This window comes from Sapajus apella, unplaced genomic scaffold (assembly GCF_009761245.1).
Source record: "Sapajus apella isolate SASKATOON/1434 unplaced genomic scaffold, GSC_monkey_1.0 scaffold5, whole genome shotgun sequence".
Classification (NCBI taxonomy): domain Eukaryota; kingdom Metazoa; phylum Chordata; class Mammalia; order Primates; family Cebidae; genus Sapajus; species Sapajus apella.
The window spans coordinates 5830164-5857797 of NW_022436945.1; the positions used below are offsets into that span (position 1 = coordinate 5830164).

At 36.5% G+C, this 27634-nt stretch overlaps 1 protein-coding gene across 2 annotated transcripts in view; it reads right to left on the reverse strand.

Moving 5' to 3' along the window:
* Window positions 1–232: 232 nt before the first annotated feature.
* TAPT1 (transmembrane anterior posterior transformation 1) overlaps window positions 233–27634 on the reverse strand; it is a 69850-nt gene continuing 42448 nt past the window's right edge. The window contains exons 5-14 of one of the 2 annotated variants that reach the window (XM_032273054.1): window positions 27350–27485; window positions 25817–25914; window positions 25570–25639; window positions 17760–17840; window positions 14380–14489; window positions 12941–13000; window positions 12494–12562; window positions 9143–9219; window positions 5264–5424; window positions 233–2481 (exon numbers count right to left, since the gene is read on the reverse strand). In XM_032273054.1, the coding sequence (XP_032128945.1) occupies window positions 2252–2481; window positions 5264–5424; window positions 9143–9219; window positions 12494–12562; window positions 12941–13000; window positions 14380–14489; window positions 17760–17840; window positions 25570–25639; window positions 25817–25914; window positions 27350–27485 (1092 nt within the window). In that variant the 3' untranslated portion in view covers window positions 233–2251. The remainder of the gene's footprint in view (window positions 2482–5263; window positions 5425–9142; window positions 9220–12493; window positions 12563–12940; window positions 13001–14379; window positions 14490–17759; window positions 17841–25569; window positions 25640–25816; window positions 25915–27349; window positions 27486–27634) is intronic. The other variant, XM_032273055.1, reaches the window with a different exon arrangement.

Genomic DNA, 27634 nt, shown 5'->3' on the forward strand with positions numbered 1-27634 from the left:
ACGTGTAAAATGCAAATACCATCATTTGCTGAGAAATATTAAATGGTCTATAATCAAGACCCAACCTATTTTTTCCAAAGACAAAATTAAACATTTTGCCACCATTAAGACCAAAACAATAATTCAAATTAAGATAGTGCTATCACTTATGAATTACAAATAAATTCCTACTATAGAGTAGGAAATCCACTCCACCGAATAGTAAGTAAGTATTAAAATAAATTCAGTGACCTTTTTAAAAAAGATTACAAAATTGAATTTATTGAGTTTCACACAAGATGCACTTATAAAATTAGTATTGAATGCCATTATAACAGAAGAAATGAACATAATCCAGAACTCCCAACAGCTTCTGCAAAGGAATGGAAATCTTCCGAAAATGACAGCATAGTAACAGAATTCAAGCGGAATTGAAGATCTATCCAAACCATATTCCTGCTCTGAAATCAGGGCTGTGTTTAGCAAAGCTTTCCCCAAACTATTCCATTCACTGTGGCGTTGTTCCTTTTGTTGGTAAAGGGAGATGGAAAAACTAGTAATTCTAAAATGGGGCTCCACTAAAACACACACAAAGCAATTAAAAGATTTTTTCATTTTTAACATAAAATACTTCCTGGTTTCACAAAGGCATGTCCATACAATATCAAGTTTAATCTTCAGATTTCTTTAGTTAATGCAAAACATCAAAATTCACTTACTTTTTTTGTATTTCAAACGAACAAGTCAAAACATTAAAGCTTGCTTTATATTTCATCCAAGAAACAGACAAATCACCTAAAATTTGCCTTCTGTATATACATGCCTGAAACATCTGCATGAGAGCTAAACTTCAAAATCAAAACATCAAAGGAAATAACAGTTAACAGTACCATCTTCTGGACAGTTCTGAAATCAGAAGTTGTAGAAGTTTTACAGAAATGCAAACAGGATTCTCAAGATAAAATGGGATGGGAAATAACCTGAACTATGATGTAGGCCACAAACTAGTAATTAAGTGGAAACAGAATCTTGATCTCAAAACCAAAAAGCACCTTTTGGTTGCTGTTCCCAAGAGCCATACACAGATGTCTCCCCACACTGATAGCCAACTATACACCTCAAATATCCCATTTACCTCCACACAAAATCCTCTCCAGACCAGGGTCTGCTCCAGCCCCCAGCACAGGCCCACCCTGACAGTCACATCCCCACAGACACCCTCCCACAGAACACACACCCTGCTCCAGCACAGCCACACCCACTGTTGACTGTCAACCCAAACAGAAGGAGTGATGCATTTGACAAGCCCAAGCAAGATGATGCTGCCTAATACACTTGGAGCATTTACTTTACAGTTGACAGTTTTGAATTTTGTACATTGATAATTTTTTAGCCTGTTCAACACCAAATCCTTTTAGCTGTAATAATTTATGAAGCAATTAGTTTTAAAGCGAAACCAGTTAAGTATACCTTAAAGTTAACACTGCTCTGCTTCCCTGGTATAAAAAGTGCCCTTTTGTAAGGAAATCAATTGTATTTTATCCACTGCAATTAAATGACATACAGTTCACATTTTGCTTTAAAGAATAAACTGAAAAATTATGAAGGATTTTTCCCAGTAATGCATAGCCTTCCTTAATTATTTTAAAATAAATTAACTGGTTTAACGTTTGTTTATCCTACAAAGTGCTACTATTCACCATGTCTTATTTAAGGTAGCCTTTTACTCTGATTAATTAAGATACATCTTTAAGGATTATTCTGGTGGTAAGAACATTTATCTTGACTTATGTTTAATATTTTTTTTAATGCTTTGGCAGATGAAGTAAAGTTTGAAAACTATTTGTGAAAATAGTATCAGACTGGAAAGGTAACGTCATGGTAAAAGCCTCACGGTTTTCCAGGTATTTCCCTATACTGAAGAGGCCTTGAGGCAAATTCAACATTCTGGAAGCCCAGACTGACAAAGCAAAACAGATTTTGATGTTGCCTTGGTTAGGTCCCAGAAGTGACACTGCTGCATGGCCAAGCAGGAGGAAGTTTTATAATCCATCAAGTTTCCCAGAGAGTCAAGGCTGGAGGTTGCTCCTGTCCTGTGATCTGACCCTCAGCCAGACCACATTACTGGAAGAAAGATACTAAGATTTGCTTGCCAATAATAATTTAAGTTTTTAAATAAATATTTAAGTGCCATGTTTAGCATCTGTCCATCCTGGCAACACAGCACTTGCTGCCCCAGGACCCAGCTTCTTCAGCACACGGAGCCACAGATTCAGTCAATTCGGTTTCCGCAAATTGTGAACCTGTCTATCTCTAACAAATCTTTCTTTGAGGATCTGTGTTTTAATTCAGAATTGTCCTGCGTTATGTCCTTCTCGTCACCATCTGGAGTTGTCAAAAACTGATCTGAATTGCTTGTAACAAGTAATGGTGTGACATTTTCCTTTTGATGAACAGGCTGGTTGGTGACAGAGGCAGACAGGTTTTCTTCTGTGGAAAGGCCTGTGATAAAATGGATCCATTAAATTAGAGAAAATATTTTCCCCAATTCATAATAAATACATACTTACCAATATAGTGGTGCTGAAAAGAGTGCCCATTATACATGCTTTTAGATAAAGCAAATGATAACCAAATAGCATGTTGTATAAGCAGCCATCTTTTATAATAAAACTTAGAGGTGAATCATCTGTTCAGTTTTATGGAAGGGTACATTACATTGCTTGTATCACACAAACAATGCCATCACCCAACTGTGAAAAGATCACAACTCCTACATTACAGCTTCTCTCTATATAATCAACACCTAACATGACTGTTGCCAGTCCTGAAAAATTAACATTTGCTCCTATTGAGAACATCAGGGAGTGGGCCAAGAAGACTCTGATACATTCCACTTGTTATCTGTAGTCACTTCAGCTACAGTTGGATTAGCATAATTATTTCTGGGAAGTCCAAACCAGAGGTGAAAACGAACAAATAAACAAAACCCCCAATGTTTATTTTAGGCCACAGAGATCCTGGAGCCTGGCTTTGGGGACAGCTGGGCTGGGGCCTGGAGTAACTCATCTGAATCATACATTCAATACTTGTAAGAACAGCTTCTTTGAGGCAAAAAAAGACACACCATCAGCTGTTCACATTTAACATGTGTAATCTGATGAGTTCCGACATGTGCATACACCTGGTCACACCACTGCCATGATGGAGGTAATGACACATCCAGGTCTCCTGCAGTAATCTCACTCTCCTGCCTCCAACCCCAGGACTGCTATCTTTTGTCTCTTTTATGTGACAAGTCTGATGCAGCCTTGAGAGACGGCCCCTTCCCTCTCTCCAGCTTGACTTCAACACCCTCCTGAATGGTTTCTAGTCTGTGTTCTCCTGACCTCTAAGACATTCTGTGCAAACACTCAGACCCTTGTCCTGAATACACTTCTCATAACATGACCCCTGAGTCAATGGCCTGGCCCTGCAGTACGTGCTTAAGGCTTTTATCCCCATTAGACTAGATCCTCCCTGAAAGCACGTCTGATGCTTATTAATCTCTTCTTATATTTTTTGTAGAGACGGGACTCACTAGGTTGCCCAGGCTGGTCTCAAACTCCAGGGCTCATGCACTGCTTCTGCTTCAGCCTCCCAAAGTGCTGAGATTATTAAAGGTGGATGCCACCATGCATGGCCTAATTTCTTAACTAACAGAACCCGTACAGGCCCCATTGTGAACTACCTAGTTGGCTGAAAAAAATGCAATCCTTATTACTAATAGTCCTTCTATGTTCTCATAATGAAAATAATTACTTCCCAATGATTATACACATTGTTTTTTTTACTTTATTTTTGCTCCCTATTTAGTACACGCGATGAGCACAGTCCCCCTTTCAGGTAGGACTTCAGTCCAGCCCAACTCTCTTCTCCTCCCTCTCTTTCTGAAGCACACTCCACACCTGCAATATTAAGCTGCTAGTTCTCTAGATGCTTTTCCAGGCCTCCATGATCTAACTCGTGCTGGCCCTTCTGGACTGTCCTTTCCACCAGCCTTCCTTGGGCCAGTTTCATCCTTCAAGCTTTAGTTTAGAAGAGCCCTCTCCGCTCCCTCCAAACCCTCTACTCACCTATGTGGACCCCTATAGTTACACGAAACCTTGAAGGGCATCCTTTACTTATCTATCTTTAGCATCTCCTCTATTACCTGGCACACAGTTGTTCCACACATTTAAAAATAAGCCATTTAAACTAAAAGTCATATGAACAAATACCTTTGTGAACAGGGAACTGCCATCTAACAATAAAAATTAATCAGTGTCCCAGGTCTTCCTCCAAATCTTCCAACCCAGAAACCTTGGAATCATCCTGAACTCCCCTCTTCTCACACTGCATAACTTCCTCATCAACAAATAGTTCATGCAAACCTCCCAGGTCTATTCAGAACCTGGTCAGGTCACCCTGCTCACACCACCTACCTTGCTCCTCGCCAGGCAGCTGCCTCTCTGGCCCCTGCCTCTGGGCCCACCCCTCTGGACTTTATTTTCCGCAAAGGTTAAGAATAATCCTTTTAAATAAATGTGAGCTATACCATGCCACCGCTCCACTCAAAGCCCTGCAACAGCCCCCTTCCCACCTGGAGTCAAAGTCAACGTCCTCATAACAGCCTGCAGCCCTCCATGGCCCCCAAGACCCCTATTCCAGTTCTTTTCCCTGGGACTGGGCCATGGCAGCCACCTGGCTTTTACTGTCTTTTGATGCACCAAGCACCTTCCTGCCTTGGTGCCTTCGCTGGGTGTGCTGGGCCTCTGCCCGGGAAGTGCTCTGAGAGGCTGGCTTTGCTATTCTCAGGCTCCAGGACTCTGAGCAGTGCCATCTCCTCACACTTGGGGGAGCACCCAACTCACTGTTGTACTTCCCTTTCCCCGTCCTGCTTTTGTTTTCTCTGCAGTACCCCCCCCAGCCACCTGACATGGTGCATATTGACTTCTCACTACCTTTCTTCCCGACAATCTAAAACAAGCTCCATGGGAGCAGAGAATTGCCTTTCCACCCTACTGCTGTATCCACTGGAGCCGGCATGTCACAGGAGCTTAATAGTGAACAGCGAATGAGTAAACAGAACAGAAAAACTCAGAGCACTAGGCCAGGTATATACAGTATGGGATCTAAAACAACCATTAAAAGACCTGAAAACCTACGCAAAATGAAACCAATCTTTAAAGCGTTGCTTAACATTGACCAAAGATTAAACTCTTTGAATATGATTCAGGGAAGTGAAGAAAGAGACCAAACCTACCTTGAGAGTGTTTACATTTGCTTTGTGATTTACTGGACGGCTTGCCTGGAGTGCTGTTTGGGGGAGGATTTGACAGCTTCTCTTCCATTTTGGCTTCCTTTACATACTGGCACGATTTCCCCAACAGCACGATGCTATTTAGTATTTTCAGGGATATCAACCTAAAAACAGAAACAAAACAAACCACATCCATTGGGAGTCATCTAAATCCCTGTGAACGCCATATACTACCATGGCAAAGGAGAAGGTGGGGGGCATGGGACAGGGATAAGTCAGAGGTTAGAGGACCTTACACCAATCTTGAGTTTTCTGAGGATTCTTTGCCACAAAGAAAAACTTTGGAATTCCTTAGTTCTCTTATAAGAAATTCTATCACTTAGAAGTTTTTCCTGGTATTAAATATTTTAACATTTATCCTTTTATTACACAACAAATACATTTAGCACATGCAGATGAGCAAAAAAGAAAATAAGAAAATGACATGATTCCACACCCTTATGATAATCACTGTGACATTTAGTATGTTATCTTTCAGTCACCTTCTCTGAGTACACTTCTATTTCTACTTTCTTGCTGTCTAGAAACAGGGTCTATTTCTTTTTTTCTTTTTTTTTACTTTTTTTTCTCAGAGAGCTGAAACAGGGTTTATTTTACAAGGCAGTAGGCAAGTAGAGTCAGGAGGCAGAGCATGGACCCTGGAGTGAAGTGTGTCTGTGTGGGTCCTGAGTCTGCTACTTAAAACCTGTGTGCACCTAGGCAAGTTACTCAACCAGCTAATATGGAAAGGAAAGCAGTGAGGCAAGGTGCTTAGAACAGTGCTTGGCACATAGAAATGGCAAGTAATTTTGTTACTGTTATTTATATAACAATGTATCATGAATATTTTTTCTGTATCAGTTAATGTTCCTTAGTGACACTGTTTTAAATGGCCTTATAACATTTCACTCTATGGGTTATGAAATAACAAAGCCCCAAACGACTCCTATTTCTGGAGATTTAGATTACTTTCAATATTTTGCTTCTACTAAAAAGTCTCTGATTAAGAAAACACATTAAATCTCTATTTCCTTAGGATAAATTCCTAGATAACTTATAAGTACAGAAATAAAACTTCTGGGTCAAAGAATATGAATATTTTAAGGGATTAAATATAAATGTGGAAAAAAATTATGGGAAGAAAAAGTCTCACATTAACCTCAATGCTAGTTTTATAGCCAGTGAATAAGCTGTTTTTTTGTTTTGTTTTGTTTTGTTTTCAAGAGACAAGAGTCTTGCACTGTCACCTATCTGCGGTGCAGAGACATGATCATGACCTACTGCAGCCTTGAACTCCTGGGCTTAAGCAATCTCCCACCTAAGCCTCCTGCACAGCTGGGACCACAGGCTTATGCTACCACGCCTAGCTAATTTTCTTTTTTGTAGAGATGGGGTCTTGCTATGTTGTCCAGGCTGGTCTCAAACTCTTGGGCTCAAGCACCCACTCCAGCCTCCCAAAGAGCTGGGGCTACAGGCATGAGCCACCATGCCATCTTCTGCTCAGCTCCTCTCGTGCTCTCCCCTGCCCAGGCCCTCCTCCTCCACGGGTGCTCATGGACTACTGCAGCTGCTGAAACCTGCTGTTCCTCCATCAGGACTGTGTCCCTGTGCCCTTCTGCTGAGCCTATGCTCTTCCTAGGCAGCTGCACAGCTCCCTTCCTTTCTGAAACACCAGCTCACCAGAGAGGCCTAACCTGCCCACCCTCTCTAAGGCAGCTGTGTCTGCCTCTGCCGTTCATCTCCTCACACTGTTATGCTTTTCTTCCTAACGATTCCTACCAACTGTCAATTTTGAGTGACTTTTCTAGTTGTTGTCTGGGATTTCTGTGACATCAAGGCAGGGCACTTGTCTGGCTTCTTTTTGGACAAGCCCCAGACCAGTCCAGGCCCTGATGCTGAATAGTCGCTCTGTGAGGAGCACTGGACAGAGCAGTAGTGGCAGAGGCTGGCAAGTCGTCCCACCTTAGCTGGCAAGAGTGAGTCTGGAGGGAAAGAGAAGCAGCTTGGTGTGGGGAAAAATCTCAACATTTTATATCAGAAGGCTCAACTGAATTCCTTTTTTTTTTTTTTTTTTATTGAAGACAGATTCCTTGGTGGAGTTAATTGATAAAGGCATGGAAAAGGTAGTTTTGAGAAAGCTTCTGAAGGAGAAGAGGATAATTTAGCAATTACCCTGAGATGAGTGTTAGAGTAGACGAATGAAGTAGAAAGGTGAATGAGCAGATCTGTCTGGCTGTGCTATCCAAGTGGAGAAGTGAAGCAACATAACATGGGGAGGGAGGTGTCTCTGGAGGCTGGGGAGACAGGTGCCCTGAATTCTAAGTAACTCAGATTAAAGCATATCCCCTTTGGTGAACTATGCACAGGTAACTGTAACTAAACAAAGGTTTACACGAATAGCATATACATGCTTCACTTCCTGATTATTATGTAAAAACTACTAGAGTAATTAGATTGCCAAACAACTATTCTCATTACGATTACTGCAATATCCCTTGGTAAACACAGCACAATGTTAAGAACTTTGAGGGGCAATGTGACAATCTATATTAGAAAAGGAAGGTCTTAATGTTTTTTAATGTCAAAAAACGGAGGGAGTTACCTTAATATAGTAAACCATTTATGTACTCATTCAAACAAAAAATAGGCAATGCTGTACAGAGTGATCAGAACCTTATCCTGCTGTGTGTAACACTGAAATTGGCTGCATGACCTAAACACAGCTTTGCAGGTCAAGGGCCTGAGCCAGGCACTGCAGGAGCTGGGAAGCAGGCTCACGACTCAGGATACTTGGTGGAGAGGTGGGAATTGGACAGTAAGTGTCGATTTCCATGCTACTTCAACAGAAGCTTCCTGTGCATGTGCCTGGTAGTATGCTAAGCCCTGGGCAAAAAACAACGTGGTGGAAAACACACTAAGAAAAACCACAGAACTGGAACACCATGGATGTCTCTGGAAACCAGACCTTGTCCTAGGGGAACACTAAGCAAATCCACTGCTCAAGTTGTGACTGCTGTTCTTACCTTCCACCCTTTTTCATCTGGAGGTATTCGAGTCTGACCTCTCTCAAGCCACCCTTCCCTGAGTGAAGCTCTTGACGCATCCCACCTAAGTGAGGGTGGAACACGTTTCCTGTTTCATTTTTCAATAAGTTAATTGAAAGCCAGGTCTGTTTACTTTATCATTTCACTTCTTGAGAAAAGTAACAAAGGCAAAATCATCATTTTATATTGTTATTTTCTTCATACCATTTATTTTAATTCAGTTGTTAATTTACTGTTTGTCTCCCCCAACCATAATGTAAGCTCATGAGACCAACAAACCTGCAGATGGATTCAGCTGGCCATAGAGAGAAAACCTACACTTGTACATTACCTTTGGGTTTACGTGATGCAGGCTTAACAGTGTGCTGAACAATTCAATGTGGCAAATATATGAGAAGGTTAAAGATGTTTCTAAATGTGAAAACATGTCTGCAATGGCACACTTTTATTCATCTAAGAAAATGTGAGTGAAACCTAAGTCTCAAGCAAAAAGGGCTTTAAGATTTTGCTAAAAATTAAAATAAACTCTAAAGTACTATTAATACTACTGCCAAATAGCAGTGTAGTTAATCTAACTGAGTCATAAATACACTTGGGGGTATAGCTGTTGAAAGGAAGCTCCTGGCATAGATTTGCAGTAGTATGATTGGAATGCTATTAACTTCCATTATATCTTGCATTTATGCTTTACTGTATAACCAAAAACATATTCAAGAAGATTGGAATGCTATTAACTTCCATTATATCTTGCATTTATGCTTTACTGTATAACCAAAAACATATTCAAGAGTAATCTTACCCAAAATAGAAGAGTATGACACAGGCATAAGACAGGATTCCTTGCACTTTAATTGAGCTTGTTACAACTCTGATGAGCTAGCCAGAAATAAACCAAAACAACAAAAACACACAAACAGAACACACAACCACAGAGTTATTAGTTAATACTTAAAGATTTCTCCATGCTGACTTTAACATTTTAGGCATACATCTCTGGCCTCTGTCTAAAAATCAAAAAAGGCAGATTTGATGATTTGGATCAAAGTCTGCCTGCTTGTGAAACCTTCTGTGGTACATCTAGGTTTGTTCAGACAAATCTGGGTTGCCTGTGGCTAAGGCAACAGTTTGACTCTTGTTGACTCTCGGAGGTTGGCCCTATATCAAAGTCATGAATGACACATGTACTTACACCTCACAGATATGCAAATCAGCTGATTTTTATATTATTCTTTAAAGTACCAATGATTTCATCTTGCTACATGCGTTCACACCAGAGCCAGAATCATTTGGTGGGCATTTTCTTATTCCTGTTCCTTCCCCTGCCCCCCACCCCATCCTTTCTTCTTTGATTCTTTTAAGAATGTCCAGTAATTCACAGAGAACACAGAGAAAACGGAACCTTAAAAGTTTTGTATTTAGAAAAACGAAACACTATTAAAAAGTTAAACGTTGAAGCATTTCTCTCTTATGTATAGTTACAGTTAAATATCCATTTTCTTACTTCTTTCACAGAAATAAAGGAATAACAGCATTATCCTTAGAAGTCTGCTGAATAACTCTTGTGGAATCAGTTAAGGAAAAATTTCTGCACATTACAAGTGCAGCTGTCCCAATATGTTAAAAGAGAAATAGAGAATTAGGGAGAAGTGGCCTTATCCAGTAATGTCAAGTTATCAAATGTCTATTAAGGTATCTTAAATAAACATCATGGTAAATTTTAAAATGCTTTACAATTGGGAGGAGATGGGGCAATGGATTGTCATATATTCAATAAACTCTCACTATGAGAAAAGTGAGAATGAAAGCCCTCAGCTGTGTCTCAGTCTCTAACAGGGAAATGTCTACTGTATAGGCATTTGTGACTGAAGTTAACATGACTCTAGGATTTTGTTCATTAATATGAAAGGCAAACCAATGATCACATTTAAGCCTTAAATAACTTCACTTCTATCTAGCACATCAGGTAACTTTTACCCAAAGTCTAATTCCCATGAGATTTTAATACAGAATTTCTCTTCCTTTTTTTGGATATAAAATCATTTTAGGAATGTAACACTTAGAAGAAAAAATTGCCATCTTTGTGCCTTGATTAAAGAATTAACTTGTCACAGAGGCCTCGGTATATTTGTCAAGGCTCCTGGATGCCTGCCAAAGTTCTGTGAGCAAAGTGCTGTGGAAGGAACAAATTATATAACCCCCCTTTCAGCACACCAGAGGTGTTCCAAAAGTGTTTTGTCAATTATTAATCATTCATAAATCTTTTGGTATAACAGCCATAAAAACTCATTTAAAGAATAAAAGAATGAAGAACAATTTTTAAATACGAAATCATAAAAGTTCATAGTAAGTATGAATTTTCTGACAAGTTACTAGACAAATAAGTCAATTATTATTTGGCAAAGCAGGATCATATTTAAATCCAACCATTTAACCAATCTTTGAAAAAAAAATCAGCCAATCTAGGTTTATCCTTACACTTGTATGTTTCTAGTTGTAGTAAACAAATGCAGAAATATTTAATATTCTATTTTATCAATCTCTTAAGCCTTTAAGAAATAATTTTATTATTTAGAAGCTTCCATTTTTCCAAAATTCTAAGAGTTCCTTTTCCCAAGCAAAAGAAAGCTATATTATTATATAATAAACAAGGTATTAATACATAATTAAAAATGTTTAGGGATGTAGTTATCTGGAAAGTCATACTGAAATTTAAATAGCATTAAGCCTATTAATCATCTGTCATCTAAAAAAAGTCAAGGAAGCTGGCCTAAAAGATAGCTGATATGACCTTCATTTTCTTTACACATTTCTTAGTTGAGTTGCATGAGACTGCAGCTATAGAAGAAAAGTAGATATCCTTTGGCAAAAAAGCCAGTTGCATTTGTTTTTCCTTTTCATTATGTTTTTGTTGTTGTTGCTGTTTTTGAGAAGGAGTCTTGCTCTTTTTGCCTAGGCTGCAGTGCAGTGGCATGATCTCAGCTCACTGCAACCTCCACCTCCCAGGTTCAAGTGATTCTCCTACCATAGCCTCCCATGTAGCTGGGATTACAGGTGCCCACCACCCACGCCCAGATAATTTTTATATTTTTAGTAGAGATGGGGTTTCACCATGTTAGCCAGGCTGGTTCTTGAACTCCTGACCTCAGGTGATCTGTCCACCTCAGGTGATCTGTCTGCCTCAGCCTTCACGTGTTAGAATTACAGGCGTGAGCCACCACGCCCAACTGGTTGCATTTGTTTTGATGTTAGAATAGGTAGTCAAGAAGGAACATAATCAAATACAAGTGCAGCCAGCAATTTTTTTTTTTTGGCCTCAGCCTCCGCAGTAGCTAGGACTATGGGTCCATGACACCACGCCAGGCTAAAGAAATCCTCTTAATTAACATTATTACAGTATAGTCTAATGTGGCTAGAAACTATTTGCAAGCCTGTTCTGAGCAATTCATTGAAACATTCAAAGTTGATGACTTGTTGAGGGTTGATTTAGTAAGTTTCAGTAGTATTTTTTTTTCTAATACATATTTCTTGAGTATAAAAGCAGAGATTTTCCTTGCAAAAAGTTTGGACTTTTTAAAAAGTATTAATTACAACTGATAGAGAATATGTCTTCATTTGGGCACACCATAATTTATTTAACCTATTTCTTTTTTTCCTAAATTTGTATTACAAATGTCACTGAATGCATACCTTTGGCTATAAATTATTGTGTGTCTTTTATAACTATCTTCTTAGGGTAATTCCTAGAAATGAAATGACTAAAAGCATGATGCTCTCACATTGCCCTGTAGAAATACTGGATTAATCTATACTTCCACCAATATGTGTTACAGTGGCCACGTTAATGCCCATGCTCAGATATTTCCATTAAAAAATATTTTTACTAAATGAATAATCAAAAAAGAGTATTCTCATTGTTAGAAAGCCATTTACATAAAAGCAGCTTAGCATCACTTATCTATTGGATGGCTCAACCAACAGATATTTGGATATATAAGATACTGCTATAATTGAAAAAAAATTTTCTCCCAAGTTAGTTACCCTTAATTTTTATATCAAGTCCTTTTAAAACAATCTTATTAATAAGACATTTATGAATATTCTATAATAATGGCTACTTCATTACAACAACTACTAAAAAATATGCACTTACTAAAACAGCTAGTGGGAGAGGAATAAAGCCCATCCTCCGTGCTACAGAGTCGCTGTAATCAGTATATGCCTGAACAGAGAAACAAGCAAAAGATTCAGATTTATGGGATTTAAAAAGCACTTTAAAAGTACTACTCACTTATTGCCAGCAAATGTTATAAACAGGTGGGGCTATGGAGCAAGAACAGAACCTGGGACCTATAAAATGATGTAGAAATCTAAATGCTCACAAGTCTTAAATAAAAAGTTGAGTAACTTAAAATGCGGCAGAAATCATACACTAGGTAAAGTTTTTTTTATTATTTCTTAATTTGTAAATGTTTAGTGTGGAAAACAGAGTTTATGTAGCTTTCCTTTAGCCAATATTTCATGCTAAATTAAACATTATTCAGTTAATTACAGACTATGCCTTTGTTAATTTCAGATTATGCCCCTGATAAATGCTCACATTTTTCTGTCGGCTGCTAACAAGGTCAAAAGCAAGACTGGCTCTATATTCACTGTAGACCTAAAGACAAATAAGAATGAAATATTAAGTAACAGTACAAATATATCATGTGGAAAGACTTAAGACTTTATAAGTAAAAACATTTAATAATTAACCAGGAACAAGTGCTAATAACCAAACAGTCATCTGGGCATAATTTCTCTATTTGTTTTCCTACAGTAAAGGTAGAACATAACCTCAATTCCTCTGAACTGTTAACCTTCATAGGTCTTTGAAAGGTTTCTTTTTAAAGAAGAATAAATATCCAATGATTATGATCCTGAGAGTTTAGAATTTGGAAAAGAGTGACTTAGGTTAAGTAGCGTAATGTCTATAAATAATTTTGAAATTTTAAATTAGTTTAAAATATTATTACTGTTTATCTAACTGTAATAAAGCCTTCTTAGATAAATGAATGCCAAAAAAGATATAAAGCTAAGTTAGGGAGCATTGTAAATATGAAGGCAGTTGTGACTTCTCATTTCTGCTAAAAATTGCACAAGTGTTTCAATCAAGCCTATTAATTTTGACTTCAGATGCTAAATAAATGATCCTATGAAAAGAGAGTCATTCTGCATTGAGAAAATTGAGAAAGTAAATGGTGAAATTACTTTATCAGTGTTTTACATAAAAGTGCAAAACTGCATTTAAGAATATTAAAACATTCAAAAACTCATAATCAAATCATAGCTGTTACAACTGTATTTTATTTTAAATAATTGCCCTTTGAAATAAAACAAATAGTAGAGTGAGACTGTCATAAGTACCACCCAGTACAATCTAGAAAACTGCCAAACTACTATTTATTTTGGGACTAAGGTAGGAATGAGGAATACATTAGGAAACTTTCTTATATTTTACATGCAAGAAAACTATAGCCACATATCTATTTCTAGAAATTCTCCAGAATACCTGGTTAGAGCATAAAAATTTCTCAAAGTTTCAGCAAACACTTTCACCAGAAAAATGTAAGGCTCTTGTCTTCTAAAACTTAGCAGGAATCTATTTATAACCATGGAAAAATATTGATTTAAAAAAAAATTTTTTAGACCTAGCCAGAAAACAAACAAACAAACAAAAAACCTAGCCAGAGAGAAAAGTTTTGATGGTCTAAGTTTTAAAATAGAAACAATGTGATTTTAAAGTCTTTAAACAGATTATGACAGTGTTAACTATAAAGATAATTTTGAGTTAGTGACACTGTACTTCTACCCCAAGATATGGAATTAGCATTGCCTACTATAAGAGAATACTTTCAGTAGTGTAATAATTTTTAGAAACTTAAAATTACAATTCTGACAAAATTTAAAGTATTAACAAATCCCTATTATTCTACAACTTTTTAAAATTAAGCAGCAGAAGTAAACTTTAAACATTGAAGTCCATGTCAAAATACATACATCTGCAGTAATGTCATTGAATTTGGTGATAAAGGCATGTTTTACAATATCCACGGCAATTTCTGATGCAATTACCATACAGACATCTGGAAACAACACCCAGAGATGATCTACAAATAGAAAACAGAAAAACAATAAAATATTTTCAGTAAATGTAATATTTTCAGTAAATGATGAACTAGCATTCAATTATAACCTTTATCAAAAGAGCTATACTATATCAAGTTAAAGGATACTTCATTCAACAAATATTTATTCAGGCCCAGCATGGTAGCTCACGTCTGTAATCCCAGCATTTTGGATCATCTGAGGTCAGGAGTTTGAGACCAGCCTGGCCAACATGGCAAAACTCTGTCTCTACTAAAAATACAAAAATTAGCTGGGCATAGTGGTGTGCACCTGTAGACCCAGCTACTCAGGAGGCTGAGGTAGGAGAACTGCTTGAACCCAGGAGGTAGAGGATGCAGTGAGCCAAGATCCCGCCACTGCACTCCAGTCTGGGTGACAGAGTGACTCCATCTCAAACAACAACAACAAACTCAAATATTTATTCAGTACTTTCTATGTTCCAAGCACTGCTTTACATGTAGGTTCTCGTGGTTTAGCAGAGAGCCTCTGCCTTCATGAAGCCTATGTGCTGACATGCTGATGGGATGACTAGATTAAGCAGGTTCCTTAGAAAATTCTTTAATTCCATAGATGCCTCAATGTGACAGAAAATAGCTAGCAAAGATGTGCTATAGTCAACTGAGCAATCTCCTTCTTTGATCAATACAAATTAAAGATATTGATCAGTCCTTTGTTTCGCTGTCATACAGATGTTAACCTGTTAAATTTGCTCACCATTATGACATTTATTAAAATGTCTATTCAAATAAGACCTAGTGTTAGATAGATAAGCAGAGTAACTGTAGTTTACAATAATCTACTGTGTATTTCAAAATAGGTAGAAGAGAGAATTTGACTGGTTCTAACAAAAAGAAAAGACAAATATTTAAGGTGCTGGATATCCCAAGTACACTGATTTGATCTTCACAAATTATATGAATGCATTAAATTATCACTTGCACACCCAAACTATGCACATCTATTATACATCAATAAAAAAATTTTTTTAAAAATGCCAACTCAGTTCCAGGCAACTGATAAAACAGTCCCACAGACAATCTCCTAAGAACTTGGAAAAGAATGTAAGAGTGGGACACAGCAAAAAAAAATAAGGAGAAATGCTGACAAGGACCCACAGCAACACAAGACCCAGGTAGCCAGAGGGTGGGATGGAGACCACATAGCTGGGCTATCCTGGCTGACAGTACAGGCAGCTTCTGTGAGTCTGGCATCGCATTAGGTTTTAGAAATCAAGGGACCTCTTTCACCAATCAGCTCTGCTACTAACTGCTATATGACCTTGGGCAAGTTTTTTTTTTTTTTTGAATCTACATCACTGGCAAAGGGCAAGTTTCTTAATTAGCTAAATTCCAACTTCCTCAACCACAAGATAAACGATAGTAAGTGCCTACACTTAATTATTATGAGAACTAAATGACACATAATGGTGCACAACAATGTGCCTGGCATACAAAATGGTCTAGTACTGTTTATGTTCCTAATGACCCTGAGAACTTGGAGCAAGCTTCCATAAATGGCATTTTGTTTTTTTTAATGAAATGTTAATAAACCTAAAAAAAGGGGTGAAATAGGTGAATTCATCGTTAAAAGCTAGTGCTCCTTTTATCATACTATCTGCCATAGTACTAATAAAGGAGACAACATAATGTATTAAAAGTCATAGTATAAATGAAAATATGACTTCAAATATCCAGCTGTCCAGGAGGCATAAGGACTATTTGTCCTTTGGTTTAACAACTCTGCTTTGGGAATTGCTGATCCTACGTGCTCTCCACTGGAACCAGTGACGCGTACCCACTCTGTCCTTCATGGACACCATTAGGTGACTTAGTTATAAAGAAATATAGCACCATGCACTAAAGAAATATGGCACACAAAGAATCTAGCTGTGTGTGTGCAGGAAGAGGCTTTTCTACCACAAGCCAGGGAGCCTTTGGATTAGAACTTAAGCTGCTGTCAGATCTTACGGTTTCTCTATGAAAATAACTTTTGAAAATGTATCTCCAAAAGCATATACCTCATTTTGTATGTTTCTGATTTTTTCACAGGTAGTTAAAAATTACCAATGAATTAAATTAATAAGAAATAAAAAATGCTTATAACATACATATTGGGAATAAATGAAATGCAAACATGGTCTCATCCCTTAAGAATGAAATTCCAACAAAAACATCAGACATTCAAACAAAAACTCTATAAATTACTTGAGATACCTGAGAAACTGATCATTTTCCCCCAGCTCACTTCAGCATTATAATTACCCATTTCCCCTATTAGCCTGTAAGTCCTACAAATGTCTTATTTATTTATTTTTTTCTCACATTTGTCAGTGCCTGCCCTTGTGCCTAGAAACTAGCATACACTCAGTCAATGTCTGGTAACTGAATGGATGATGAAAATTCACGGAATCTTGACAATTTCCTGTCAGCCTGACTTTAGAGATGCACCTAAGTAGCAAAATTTCCACTTTGTTTTATGTTTAATTTATCCCTATTTAAAATGCTAATTGATGGGTAAAAGACAAACATTAGGGAAGGGCAAAGGTTCTTCTGGTCAATCCCTAAGATGAAAATGATCTTTTTGGATTTAGGTAACTAAAGCACGCTAAGGTTAAAAACAGAGAGGCTCAGAGCTGCCAGGTATAGCAGAGCATACTCACCTACTGAGTATAAAGCAACAGAGCCAATGTGAGTTTAAGGGAAATGACAGCATCCCACCACACCACAGAAAACATACTCAATCTATTCTACTGAAACAGTACAGTCATGGGTCGCTCAGCAACAGGATACATTCTGAGAAATGTGTTGTTAGGGAATTCTGTCATTGTGTGAACATCGTAGAAGGTACTTACACAAACCTAGATGGTATAACTACATACCCAGACTATATGGTATAAATTATTGCTCCTAGGCTACAAACCTGTACAGCATGTTACATAATGAATACTGTAGGCAACTGTAACACAATGGTAAGTGTATCTAAACACGTCTTAACATAGAAAAGGACACTAGGAGATTAGGTGACAGGAATTTTTCAGGTCCATTAGAATTTTATGGGACCACCGTTGTGTATGTGGTCTGTTGTTGGCTGAAAGGTCATTATGTGGCAGATGATTATTTCTCCAATACCCAACCAGTAAAACAACCAAAGTCTTTTGAAGTTTTCTGCAATATTCATTTTATTCCAGGTAAAGGAATGATTTTGGCTTAGAAGTAAAATTGTAAGATGCTGTTTTGTTAGGAGTGAATTACCTGGATTCCAAGAAAACTGTTCCATGTTTCTTAGACACACTATCAGTAAAAGCACATAATTTGTGAATCGTTCCTTAATATCTAGAAAAAAAAAAAATCAACATGTAAGTACTATAGTGTATATAAACAACATAATAAAGTACATATATAAAACAATTCTTTTAGCCAGAACATGATGAAATTATTAGATGTATAAATGTCTATAAAATATACAACTTTATATATATGTGTATATATATATATATGTGTGTGTATATATATAGGCAAGTCTACCTTGATAAGCCATTGACTTCTTTTGCCAACATAATTCTAGTATGGAAATTCCAGTTTTCTATAAACTTCAAAAAGTATTCAAACCATCAAACTGCCCAGACTGGGTCACTAGATTCCTCCAATGGTCTTTGGAGACATATGACAACTGTTTCCATTTTACAGAAGAAAAAAGAGAAGCAAGGAGTAAAATACAAGATTTTGGGTAACAAAATCCCTGTATAAAATCCCAGACTATTTCCAGTCTGGTAAATAGTAAGTACACAATTACTGAACTGATGAATCCTTTAGCTGAGAGAATCCTGCTACTACGATAGCATTTCTTAGGGTGTATGTAGAACTTGAGGGAAAATAACCCCAAATTGGGCTTCATAGTATTTCCCATAAACTAATAACTATGTGCTGAGATTACGTGGAATGGATTTAATAAAAGCAAATCACTGAATTCCTGCTAATGGCCAGTGTACACATTTCACTTTTTAAGCTGTTAACTTTCTCACAGTCTAAGATACTGTGTAATCAAGAAAGGGGACACAATAAATCTGTCTGCAGTAAGAGTGGCACACCCATGTATGTGTGTCTATGTAATGGGGGGGCTGTGACTAGAAAGAATCACTCATATAACAACCCATCTCAAAAGCTTTTTTACACTCTGCTGTCATTTCCCTACTTTCCCACTACCTCAGTAATTGCTTCAAGCCTCACCCATATCATTCAGCCATGGTGCACCTCCTATAAGTGCTCTGAATTTCATTTTAATCCTGATGTACTTCACGGGACCTTCTTTGCTTTTCTTTTTTTACTTTCACCTTTCCCCATTATTCTCTAGCAACATGATACTAACTTTTATTCCACAGCAAAACCTCCTTTTCTATAAGTGAGTTGGCCTTTATTCTCTGTACTTTCCCTACATCTTTAAGTTCTTCCAGTCAGCTGCTGATACCTTCTTTCCCAGGGTAGCTCAGCTCCTTATTACTGATGGGTTTGAGCTGTGTCTTCACTCCCTCAAAGTCCAGTGGGCACTACTTGCTTCCTATTTACAAAGCTGAAGCACCATTCATTATGCAGTACTGTGTTTTGGAGCGTGAGCTCAGGGCACAGTGAGTCTCAAGGTGCCAAGCACTGAGATGCTTAGGAGGCTGGGCACATCTGGAGCAAGTCCATGTGCAGTTTTCAGGTGCACCTGTTTTGACTCATTATAGATCACATGTTTAATTTATTCGGTGACTTCAAAAGAGGATACAGGTTAAAGGAAATAAGAAAAGTCTGCCCTAGAATAAGTTCCTCAAAGTCTGACACAAGATATATTATTTGTTACTAGAGTTAACTGTGGATCTTAATTCACAGGGTATAAATTTGCCAGTAATTGGAATTCTGTAGAATTATTCACAGAGCTATACCTGTATGTGTGCTAAGTCCTTTCTCATTTCCATAAATGAATTTAACAAAGAAACGTATTTATTTTTTGATGCTTCCCAAACATGAATATATAATATGGACTTGCTTCATTACAGAATTATATGAAAATAAATGGCCTTGAGAAATTTAAAACACTATTTGAAATGAGCCAAAGTAACTTTTTTTGTAAACTCTAATATAACAAAGCAAAACCAACGTAGAATTTAAATTGATTATACTTGATTTTTGGACACATCGCAGCTCCAAGTACAGGGAAAATCTGAAATCATTTCATTTCAAAGGATACTGATGAAAGCGGAAAAACCTATCTTATTAAAGGTATATCTATGGCTAAATATATTTATTTTATTTTTTATTATTTTGAGACAAGAGTCTTGATCTGTCTCCCAGACTGGAGTGCAGTGACGCAATCTCGGCTCACTGAAACCTCTACCTCCTGGTTCAAGCAAGTCTCCTGCCTCACCCTCTGGAGTAGCTGGGATTACAGGGATGCACCACCGTGCCGGCTAGTTTTTGTATTTTCAGTAGAGACAGGATTTCACCATGTTGGCCAGGCTGGTCTCTGTGGGAGTTCAGTCAGGGTGGTGGCAAAAATATTAAAAAGAAAAAAAAAATTAGAGATAGCTTTAAGGAATAATCACAAACCTTCTTGGAGGGCTGAGAGGTTTTTGCATAGTTTCAGTAGAAGTTTCGTCTGAAAGCCGCCTAAATCCCCTTTACATTTAGTTAATAAGAAAAGCAAATAGCTAGGCTATGTGGTGGAGTTTATCTGAATAACTTATTTACTAACATGGTCTTAAAACTAACCCTTGAGAGCTGAATGGCCCTCTTGCGGGTAGGTCAACCAGGGAGATTACTCTGTTTATAATGGTGTTTGCTTTGGGCTTGGAACCTGGCCTTTAATCTTTTCCCACAAGTGTGTTGACTTAGAGCCTCTGTTATCAAATCTATACTGAATAAATGTGGAGAGAGCAAAGTAGTGTCATGTAGCTGCGATCTCTCTCTGTGAGTGGCTCACAGCCCCCTAGCCCATTTGTTCCCTGGAAATTTGTGTCTGAGTGCATTTATTCATGTGTTGTGCAGCTGGGGTCTGTGGGAAAGACCCTGACAGTCTCGAACTCCTGATCTCAGGTGATCTGCCTGCCTTGGCCTCCCAAAGCGCTGGGATTACAGGTGTGAGAGACTAAACCTGGCCCAAAACAGATCTTAGAAAAGCGGACTATTTCAAAATACGATAGAGATTAATAGAAATTGATAAACATGGTAAATAAATACAATTTTATAAGATGAAAGATGTGAAGGATGGTAAGCTTAAAGATTAAAAAGTGATACCATAAAAATAACTAATCTTTATTTGATAAGATGAAGATATAAAACTATATCGAACTATAAAAATGAGGCTGTTATGTGAAGATGTTTTAAAAAGTTTTATTTTTACACTTTCACAACTTTTACATTTAAATGTTTTATATAGACATTATAAAATCAAGATTTGACTTTTAAAATTTGAGCTAAAAAATACCCAAATTTTAAGCTTCTCCAAAATAAGATACTAAAAGAAATAAAAGTCTGATACTGATAATCTAACACACATTAAATAATGCAATCAGTAACATATTTATACCATACCTCATCTTTAAAATAGTCAGGGTTCTGATTAAAATTGAACTGTTACATTGATTAAAAAAAAAATCAAAATTTCTAAGAAAATGGGAACGTTTTCTCCTAACCCTTTATTAAGAAGCTTAAAAACACTGGTATTAATGCTTTTAAAATGTTTCTGATATTCAGATTATTAAGCTTTTTCCTTGCTGTATTACCATTAAAAGGGATATACTTTAACATACTTGCAGTCACATTTTAAATATAACATGAGTGACTATTTCCAACAAATATCCACACTTATTGCAGGTATGCTGGCTTCTAAGAGTGTCAAGTGAGCAAGAAGCTTACTTCAGATAACTCAACTCCTGAAGGACCTTTCTATATGCACAGTTCACATTACCAATGGGTAAAAAACTACCTAAAATTCTTCATCTCAAGAATGCAAACCAGAAAGGCTGAGGTTCGACACTCAGCTGGTGCTTGTGTTAAAACGAAGTGAAGAAAAGGATAAGTTGTTAAAAGCCTGGTTTTATTAATCACATTACTTTTCACATTGCCTCAGGCAATTCCTCTAAAGAAAATATACAGTGAACTACCACTGAAAGGGGTAAAATTACTCTCAGATTTCTCCATGAAGTCTTCCATATTAAACCAGCATGAAGGATTGAACCTTACACTACGTATCTGGGAACTCAACTTCTGATGGAGAAAAAATTCCTAGGAAAATTTATAAGAAAACAATAGCCGATATGAGTATCCCTGCTGACTGGCTCTCATCAAGTAGCTACTATTAAAGCATATGAAGGAGGCAACATATTGTTATCAAGAGTAAAAAGCAGCTCTTGGTGACTCCAGATCTTTCCCTTTTAATAGCTGAATGTTACGTGCAATGTTAGCAAGATTGCCTAGATTTCTTTTTTTCTTACTTGGGAAGGGTTTTAAAATCTACCTTAGGGTAAAGCTAATTTCTTATAATACTCTTAAAGGATACAATGCAGACCACCTTGCATTGTAACATGAGCTATTTTGCTTATAGCAAAAAGTAATACTTTTTTTGGTGCTAAGTACTAACCATTTTAAGCCAAAATAAAGTCCTGAATTTCTTGTGAACTGATATACATACTTGATCATATCATTTTTTTTTTTTTTTTGCAGTGTTTTCTAAAAATTCAACAACTGAATCCCTAATCTTTCTAAGCGAAGAGGCTGGAATTCTGGAGGACCCATTTATAGAAATGAAAAGGGGTATTAATTACATTAACATGCTGGCCATGAGGTTAAAAACCATTTACAATTTCCTCCTCATAATTTTGAGGCTTTTATACACAAGAATTGAAAACTCTTAAAACTTAAGATCTGCATGTCTAGTTCAAGGCTCTATAAAGAGCACTTACCCCAAGGAGGCTAATAATATGAATTAATTTAAAAAAAAATACATGGTTTCTATAACAAATGAAATTGTTATAGTTGAATCAATTTACTCTATGGTTAACTATTGAAGCAAAGTATTCTATAATTTAGTCCCTTCCCTTCTTCCTCTTTCATTTCAACTTCAGGACACTTGGCAGTCTGCACTTGAAGGTGAGAAACATTAATAAGCAGCAAGAATATGAACTGCCCTCAGAGCTTTGAGATTCAAGTCCAGCATGGTCTCATAGAATCATCTAGGCTTTATGTTCAAGTTTTCCATTTGTCCACTTGCTCTTTTTGTTCCTTGCTAGTTTTCAAATCTCCTATAATTTGTTTTACTATATTCATATGCCGTTATTTTCCTTGTCTAATATACAGGTAAATTTTACATACAGTGAAATTCACAGATCTTAAGTATACAATGCAATGAGTTCTCATCAATGTATAATTTGTGACACCAAGCCCTTAATTAAAATATAGAAGTTCCATCATCCAGAAAGCTTCTTTGAATCCCCCTAGTAAATCCACATCCCCAATAAGAAACCTCACTTATTTCTGTCATTGTAAATGAATTTTATCTGATCATAAACCTCAAGTAAATGAAATCATACATTATGTACATTTTTGTTTCTGGCTTTTCTGCTAAACGTAATTCTTTTGAGATCTGCATAGTTGAAAATACTAGGAATTCATTCTTTTATCTTTAATTGCTGAGTGGTATTCTATGGTATGGACATCCAATTTGCTTATTTTCCTAATGATAGATATTTGGGTTGTTTCCAGTTTTTGGCTAGTATGAACAAAGCTGCCATAATTCTTGCATAAGCTCTACTGAGAAAATATGTTCTCAGAGCTGAAATATAGGGCAGGTGAACAGTTAACTGTTATAAGAAATGGCCAAAAACTTTTCCAGAGCAGCTGTAATACTTTACACACACACCATCGATGCATGAGAGTGCCAGTTACTCCATATCTTCACTAACTTGTGGCACTATCAGGCTATATGAGCAGTCATTCTGGAGGATGTGCAGTGTTATCTCATTATGGCTTTACTTTGTATTTCTCCAATGACATTTTCCCTAATAATGCTGAATGGCATTTCATGAGCTCATTGGATATTTATAGATTTTTCTTTTGTGAAATGTCTGTTCAAGTCTTTTCCCCATTTTAAAACTGGATTGTCCTTTCATTATTGATTGGTAGAATTTGTTATATGTTCAGAAAAAAAAAAAAATCCCTTGTCAGATATATGCACCTCAAATCTTTTCTCTTAGTACTGTGGCTTGCCTTTTCACTTTTTAAATTTTATGAGCATACATTTTAATTTTAAAGAAGTCCAGTTTCTCTCTTTTGTTTTATAGTTAGTGCTTTTTGGGTGGTCTCTAAAAATGTTTGCCTAGACCAAGATTGTGAATAAATTATCTTGTATTTTGTTCTAGCAGTTTTATAATTTTAGTATTTATGGTTAGGGCTAGGAACCCCTATGAATTAATTTTCTCGGGCAGGGGAGGACCCAAAGTTCTTTTTTTAATCTTTACTCAACTGTTCCAGCATTACTTGTTGAAAAACTCTTCTGGGGGGTGGGAAGCTGGGGAGAGATAGCAAGGGGAGAAATGCCAGATGTAGGTGATGGGGAGGAAGGCAGCAAATCACACTGCCACGTGTGTACCTATGCAACAATTTTGCATGTTCTTCACATGTACCCCAAAACCTAAAATGCAATAAAATAAATAAATGGGAAAAAAAAAAAAAAAAAAAGAAAAACTCTTCTCACTAAATTTTGTTTTAGAAAATATCTTTTTTATTGAAATGTTATTTTTGTAAGCATGTAATATTTTTATTAAAACTTCTCAGTTTTAATTTTGAATATGGCGAATAGCGAGAGACATAATCCATATAAATAAACTCCTCTGAGATCATCTCTACTTTCTTTTCTTTTTTTTTTTTTTTGTTAGATGGAATTTCGCTCTTGTCACCGGCTGGAGTGACAAGAGCGAAATTTTTATCACTATGGTGCAATCTCTACTCACTGCAATCTCTGCCTCCCAGGTTCAAGCAATTCTCCCGCCTGTCTCCCGAGTAGCTGGGATTACAGGCGTCCACCACCACACCTGGTTTATTTTGGTATTTTTAGTACAGAAGAGGTTTTCCATGTTGGCCAGGCTGGTCTTGAATTCCTGACTCAGGTGATCCACCCACCTCGGCTGCCCAAAGTGCTGAGATTACAAGTGTGAGCCACCACACCCAGTTGATCATCACACTTTTTAAAGTGTGCAAAAGGGTCCCAAGACCAAAAAGTCTGACAAGTGCTGCTTTGGATGAGTTATGTGTGCTCTTATCTATGACCAGCCTGCATACCTCCCCCGTGACACAACTCACCTTCCTCAAGGATGTCACCAAGCTAGGTTCCTTTATGGGTCCTCTCTATCCTACATCTGTCTAAATTCATGCTAAAACACCATCATTTTTTCATGACTAATGCAACTGTCACCATGGCAGAAGAGACAGATAATGTCTTCATAATCTTGTGAGAACACTTTTGACTTGGAGCACTGACTGGCAGAGCCTCTGGGACTGTTCTTGAGGGCTCCATGATCCACCACACTTCGCTGCTCTGGCTTTCAAAACTATATTACACAGCAACTCTAGGCACAAATTTTGTGCCTTCACACTTTGTAGGATTAGAATGAAGGCAGTAAACTTAGCCAAAAAAGCTAAGGACCTACAGACAATCTTAGATTTACAGTCATAATTCTCCTAGAAGCTATGTGATTGTGGGGGAAGTCAAATTATATCCTCGTGTTTCAGTTTTCATATCTATAAAATGAATAACACCACCCATTTCAGAGAAATTTCCAGATTATTAAGAAGCTTCTCTAAGTATGGTATCGTGCTACACAAATGCTTCTAATTTTTTATCTCAAACATCTTGTGATTACAGTAACCAAAGATGATAATAAAACCTAGTAAAGATGTTGATAGCATAAGAAACGGTAAAATTTAAGTTGAAGAAAGAGTGAACCAGAGAAAATGTGCCATTAGGGTTTTCAAATGAACTGCAAAATAATACTGCACAGGACTGCAAGTAGAATCTAAGTGTACATACCGCTATTTGACATTTGAAAGAGATTGTTCTTTTCAAACTTCTTGAAAACACTTCCTTTAATTTCAACAAACTGAAACAGTAAACAGAAATACCATCTTTATCATTATAACAGTTTAAAAACTGGACTTGTTACCTGTAAAACTTCCAGGAGAATAACATATAGAACAAAGAATCTTATCCCACCCAGAAGTATTGCAGCTGAAATGCCCGTATAACTTCAAAAATATAAAATAAATCTTATACTTACATTATTAGACATCATGATAGTAAGCAAAGACTTGTTGTGTGAGTTAAAAGCTACATTAAGAGTTGTTGCTTGAACCATTATAAGAATCGCATGCAAAACTAATTGAAGGTCAAGGAAAAACTTAAATTTGCCTTCTGATATTATATTATATTATTATAAATATTATATTATTTCTGATAAACTATAATATTTTGAAAGTGAATAACAGAGAAAGAAAATGATGTTTTCTAAATAATCTTACATAAGTATTTTATTATCTTAATAATTTCCCTATTAGCTATAGTTGATATAAATTTGACAGGATATGTGCAATCTACATGAAACAAACCAAAGTAGAAAGTACCTCTATGCATTCATTTATTTAGACCATGAATCCTTTGGAACAGGGTTGTTTTGTTCTTTCTCTATCTCTGGCACTTTGCACAGTGCTCAGGAAATAGGTCCTCAAAAAAGTTTGTTAAGTAAATGGAATAAATTATGGTAGGTGCTGAAAAAAGAGACTTAGAAATATACATTCTGAATTAAGATAATATGCATTCTAAAAAAGAAAGCACAAAATAAAAGTCTGGAAGTGATTTTCTTCCCTACTTCTTTGGAAAGTGTAGAATGTAAGGCAGTAAGAAATATCTGATAATTAAAATGTCACTCTTACAGAGACAGGAATTTAAGGCCGTAAGAAATATCTGATAATTAAGATTCTTCTTCATATGCCATTTTGAAGATATCCGTAAACTGCAGAATTCTATTTATATTACATACAGCATAGTTAATTTATATCTAAGAGTGGTAACTGCTTTACTCCATTAACACTGGAACAAGTTTTTCCCTCACAGGCATCTTCCCACTTGGTTCTTTAACTTTCCAAGTATTAACCCAATTTCTTTCAAATGTCACTCTTTTACAGGCAGGAAAAAAAAATGTGGCACATTCTCGTGAATGAGTCCTGACTTCACATGGAACTTAAGAGCAGAAATGTGTGCATAAATATGTATGAGTACACACAAACATGTACACTGCTTATACAGTAAAGCATTTACTCTCTAATAGAAAAGCTTTAAGCCAGGGATGAATACACAAACACATAAAACCAGCAAAACTCCTCCCAACCAATTTCACATTTTACTTTTAGATAAATTCTATGCATTTTAAGCCCAAGGTTATAAAAAAGAATTCCCAGATTTAAAGATAACTTCAAGAAAAAATCTAGTAAGTATGAAAAAGTTATATAGATCTATGTAAATGTAAGGCATGTATAAAAATATACTGCTTTTTTATTATAAAATTCTGCCTTATAATCAGTTACAATGAAAATAGAACTGTTTTCCAGCAGTTCAAAGAGTAATGCATACATGAGGCTCCTTAAATTAATTACAATTATTATGACAACCAATTTATCAAAAGAATGCAGATGTTTCACATTAATCTTCAGGATAAACACATTATCTATCTATAAATCTATGAAATGGCTAGCCGAATAAAATAAGGTAGACTATGCATTAACTGTTGGAATTTCCAGCAAGTCTATAAGGATACAGACATAGAGAACAGCCATGAAAAAGTGAGGAATCACCCCAATGTGGGCTCTTTTTCTTTCTTTAGGCTCTGTTGCTGTCCAATAGAGAGCATCTAATATATCTTGTCCAAATGATGAAAAAAGACGATCAGCTACCTAAAAAAAAAAAAAAAAAAAAAAATATATATATATATATATATAGGTAAGATGTTTCTTAATATTCCATTTAAATACATAACTAAAATTGAGATACAGCTCAAATCCTAGTTGAAGGTAACCTAAAGAAGAGTGAAATGTTTTAAATC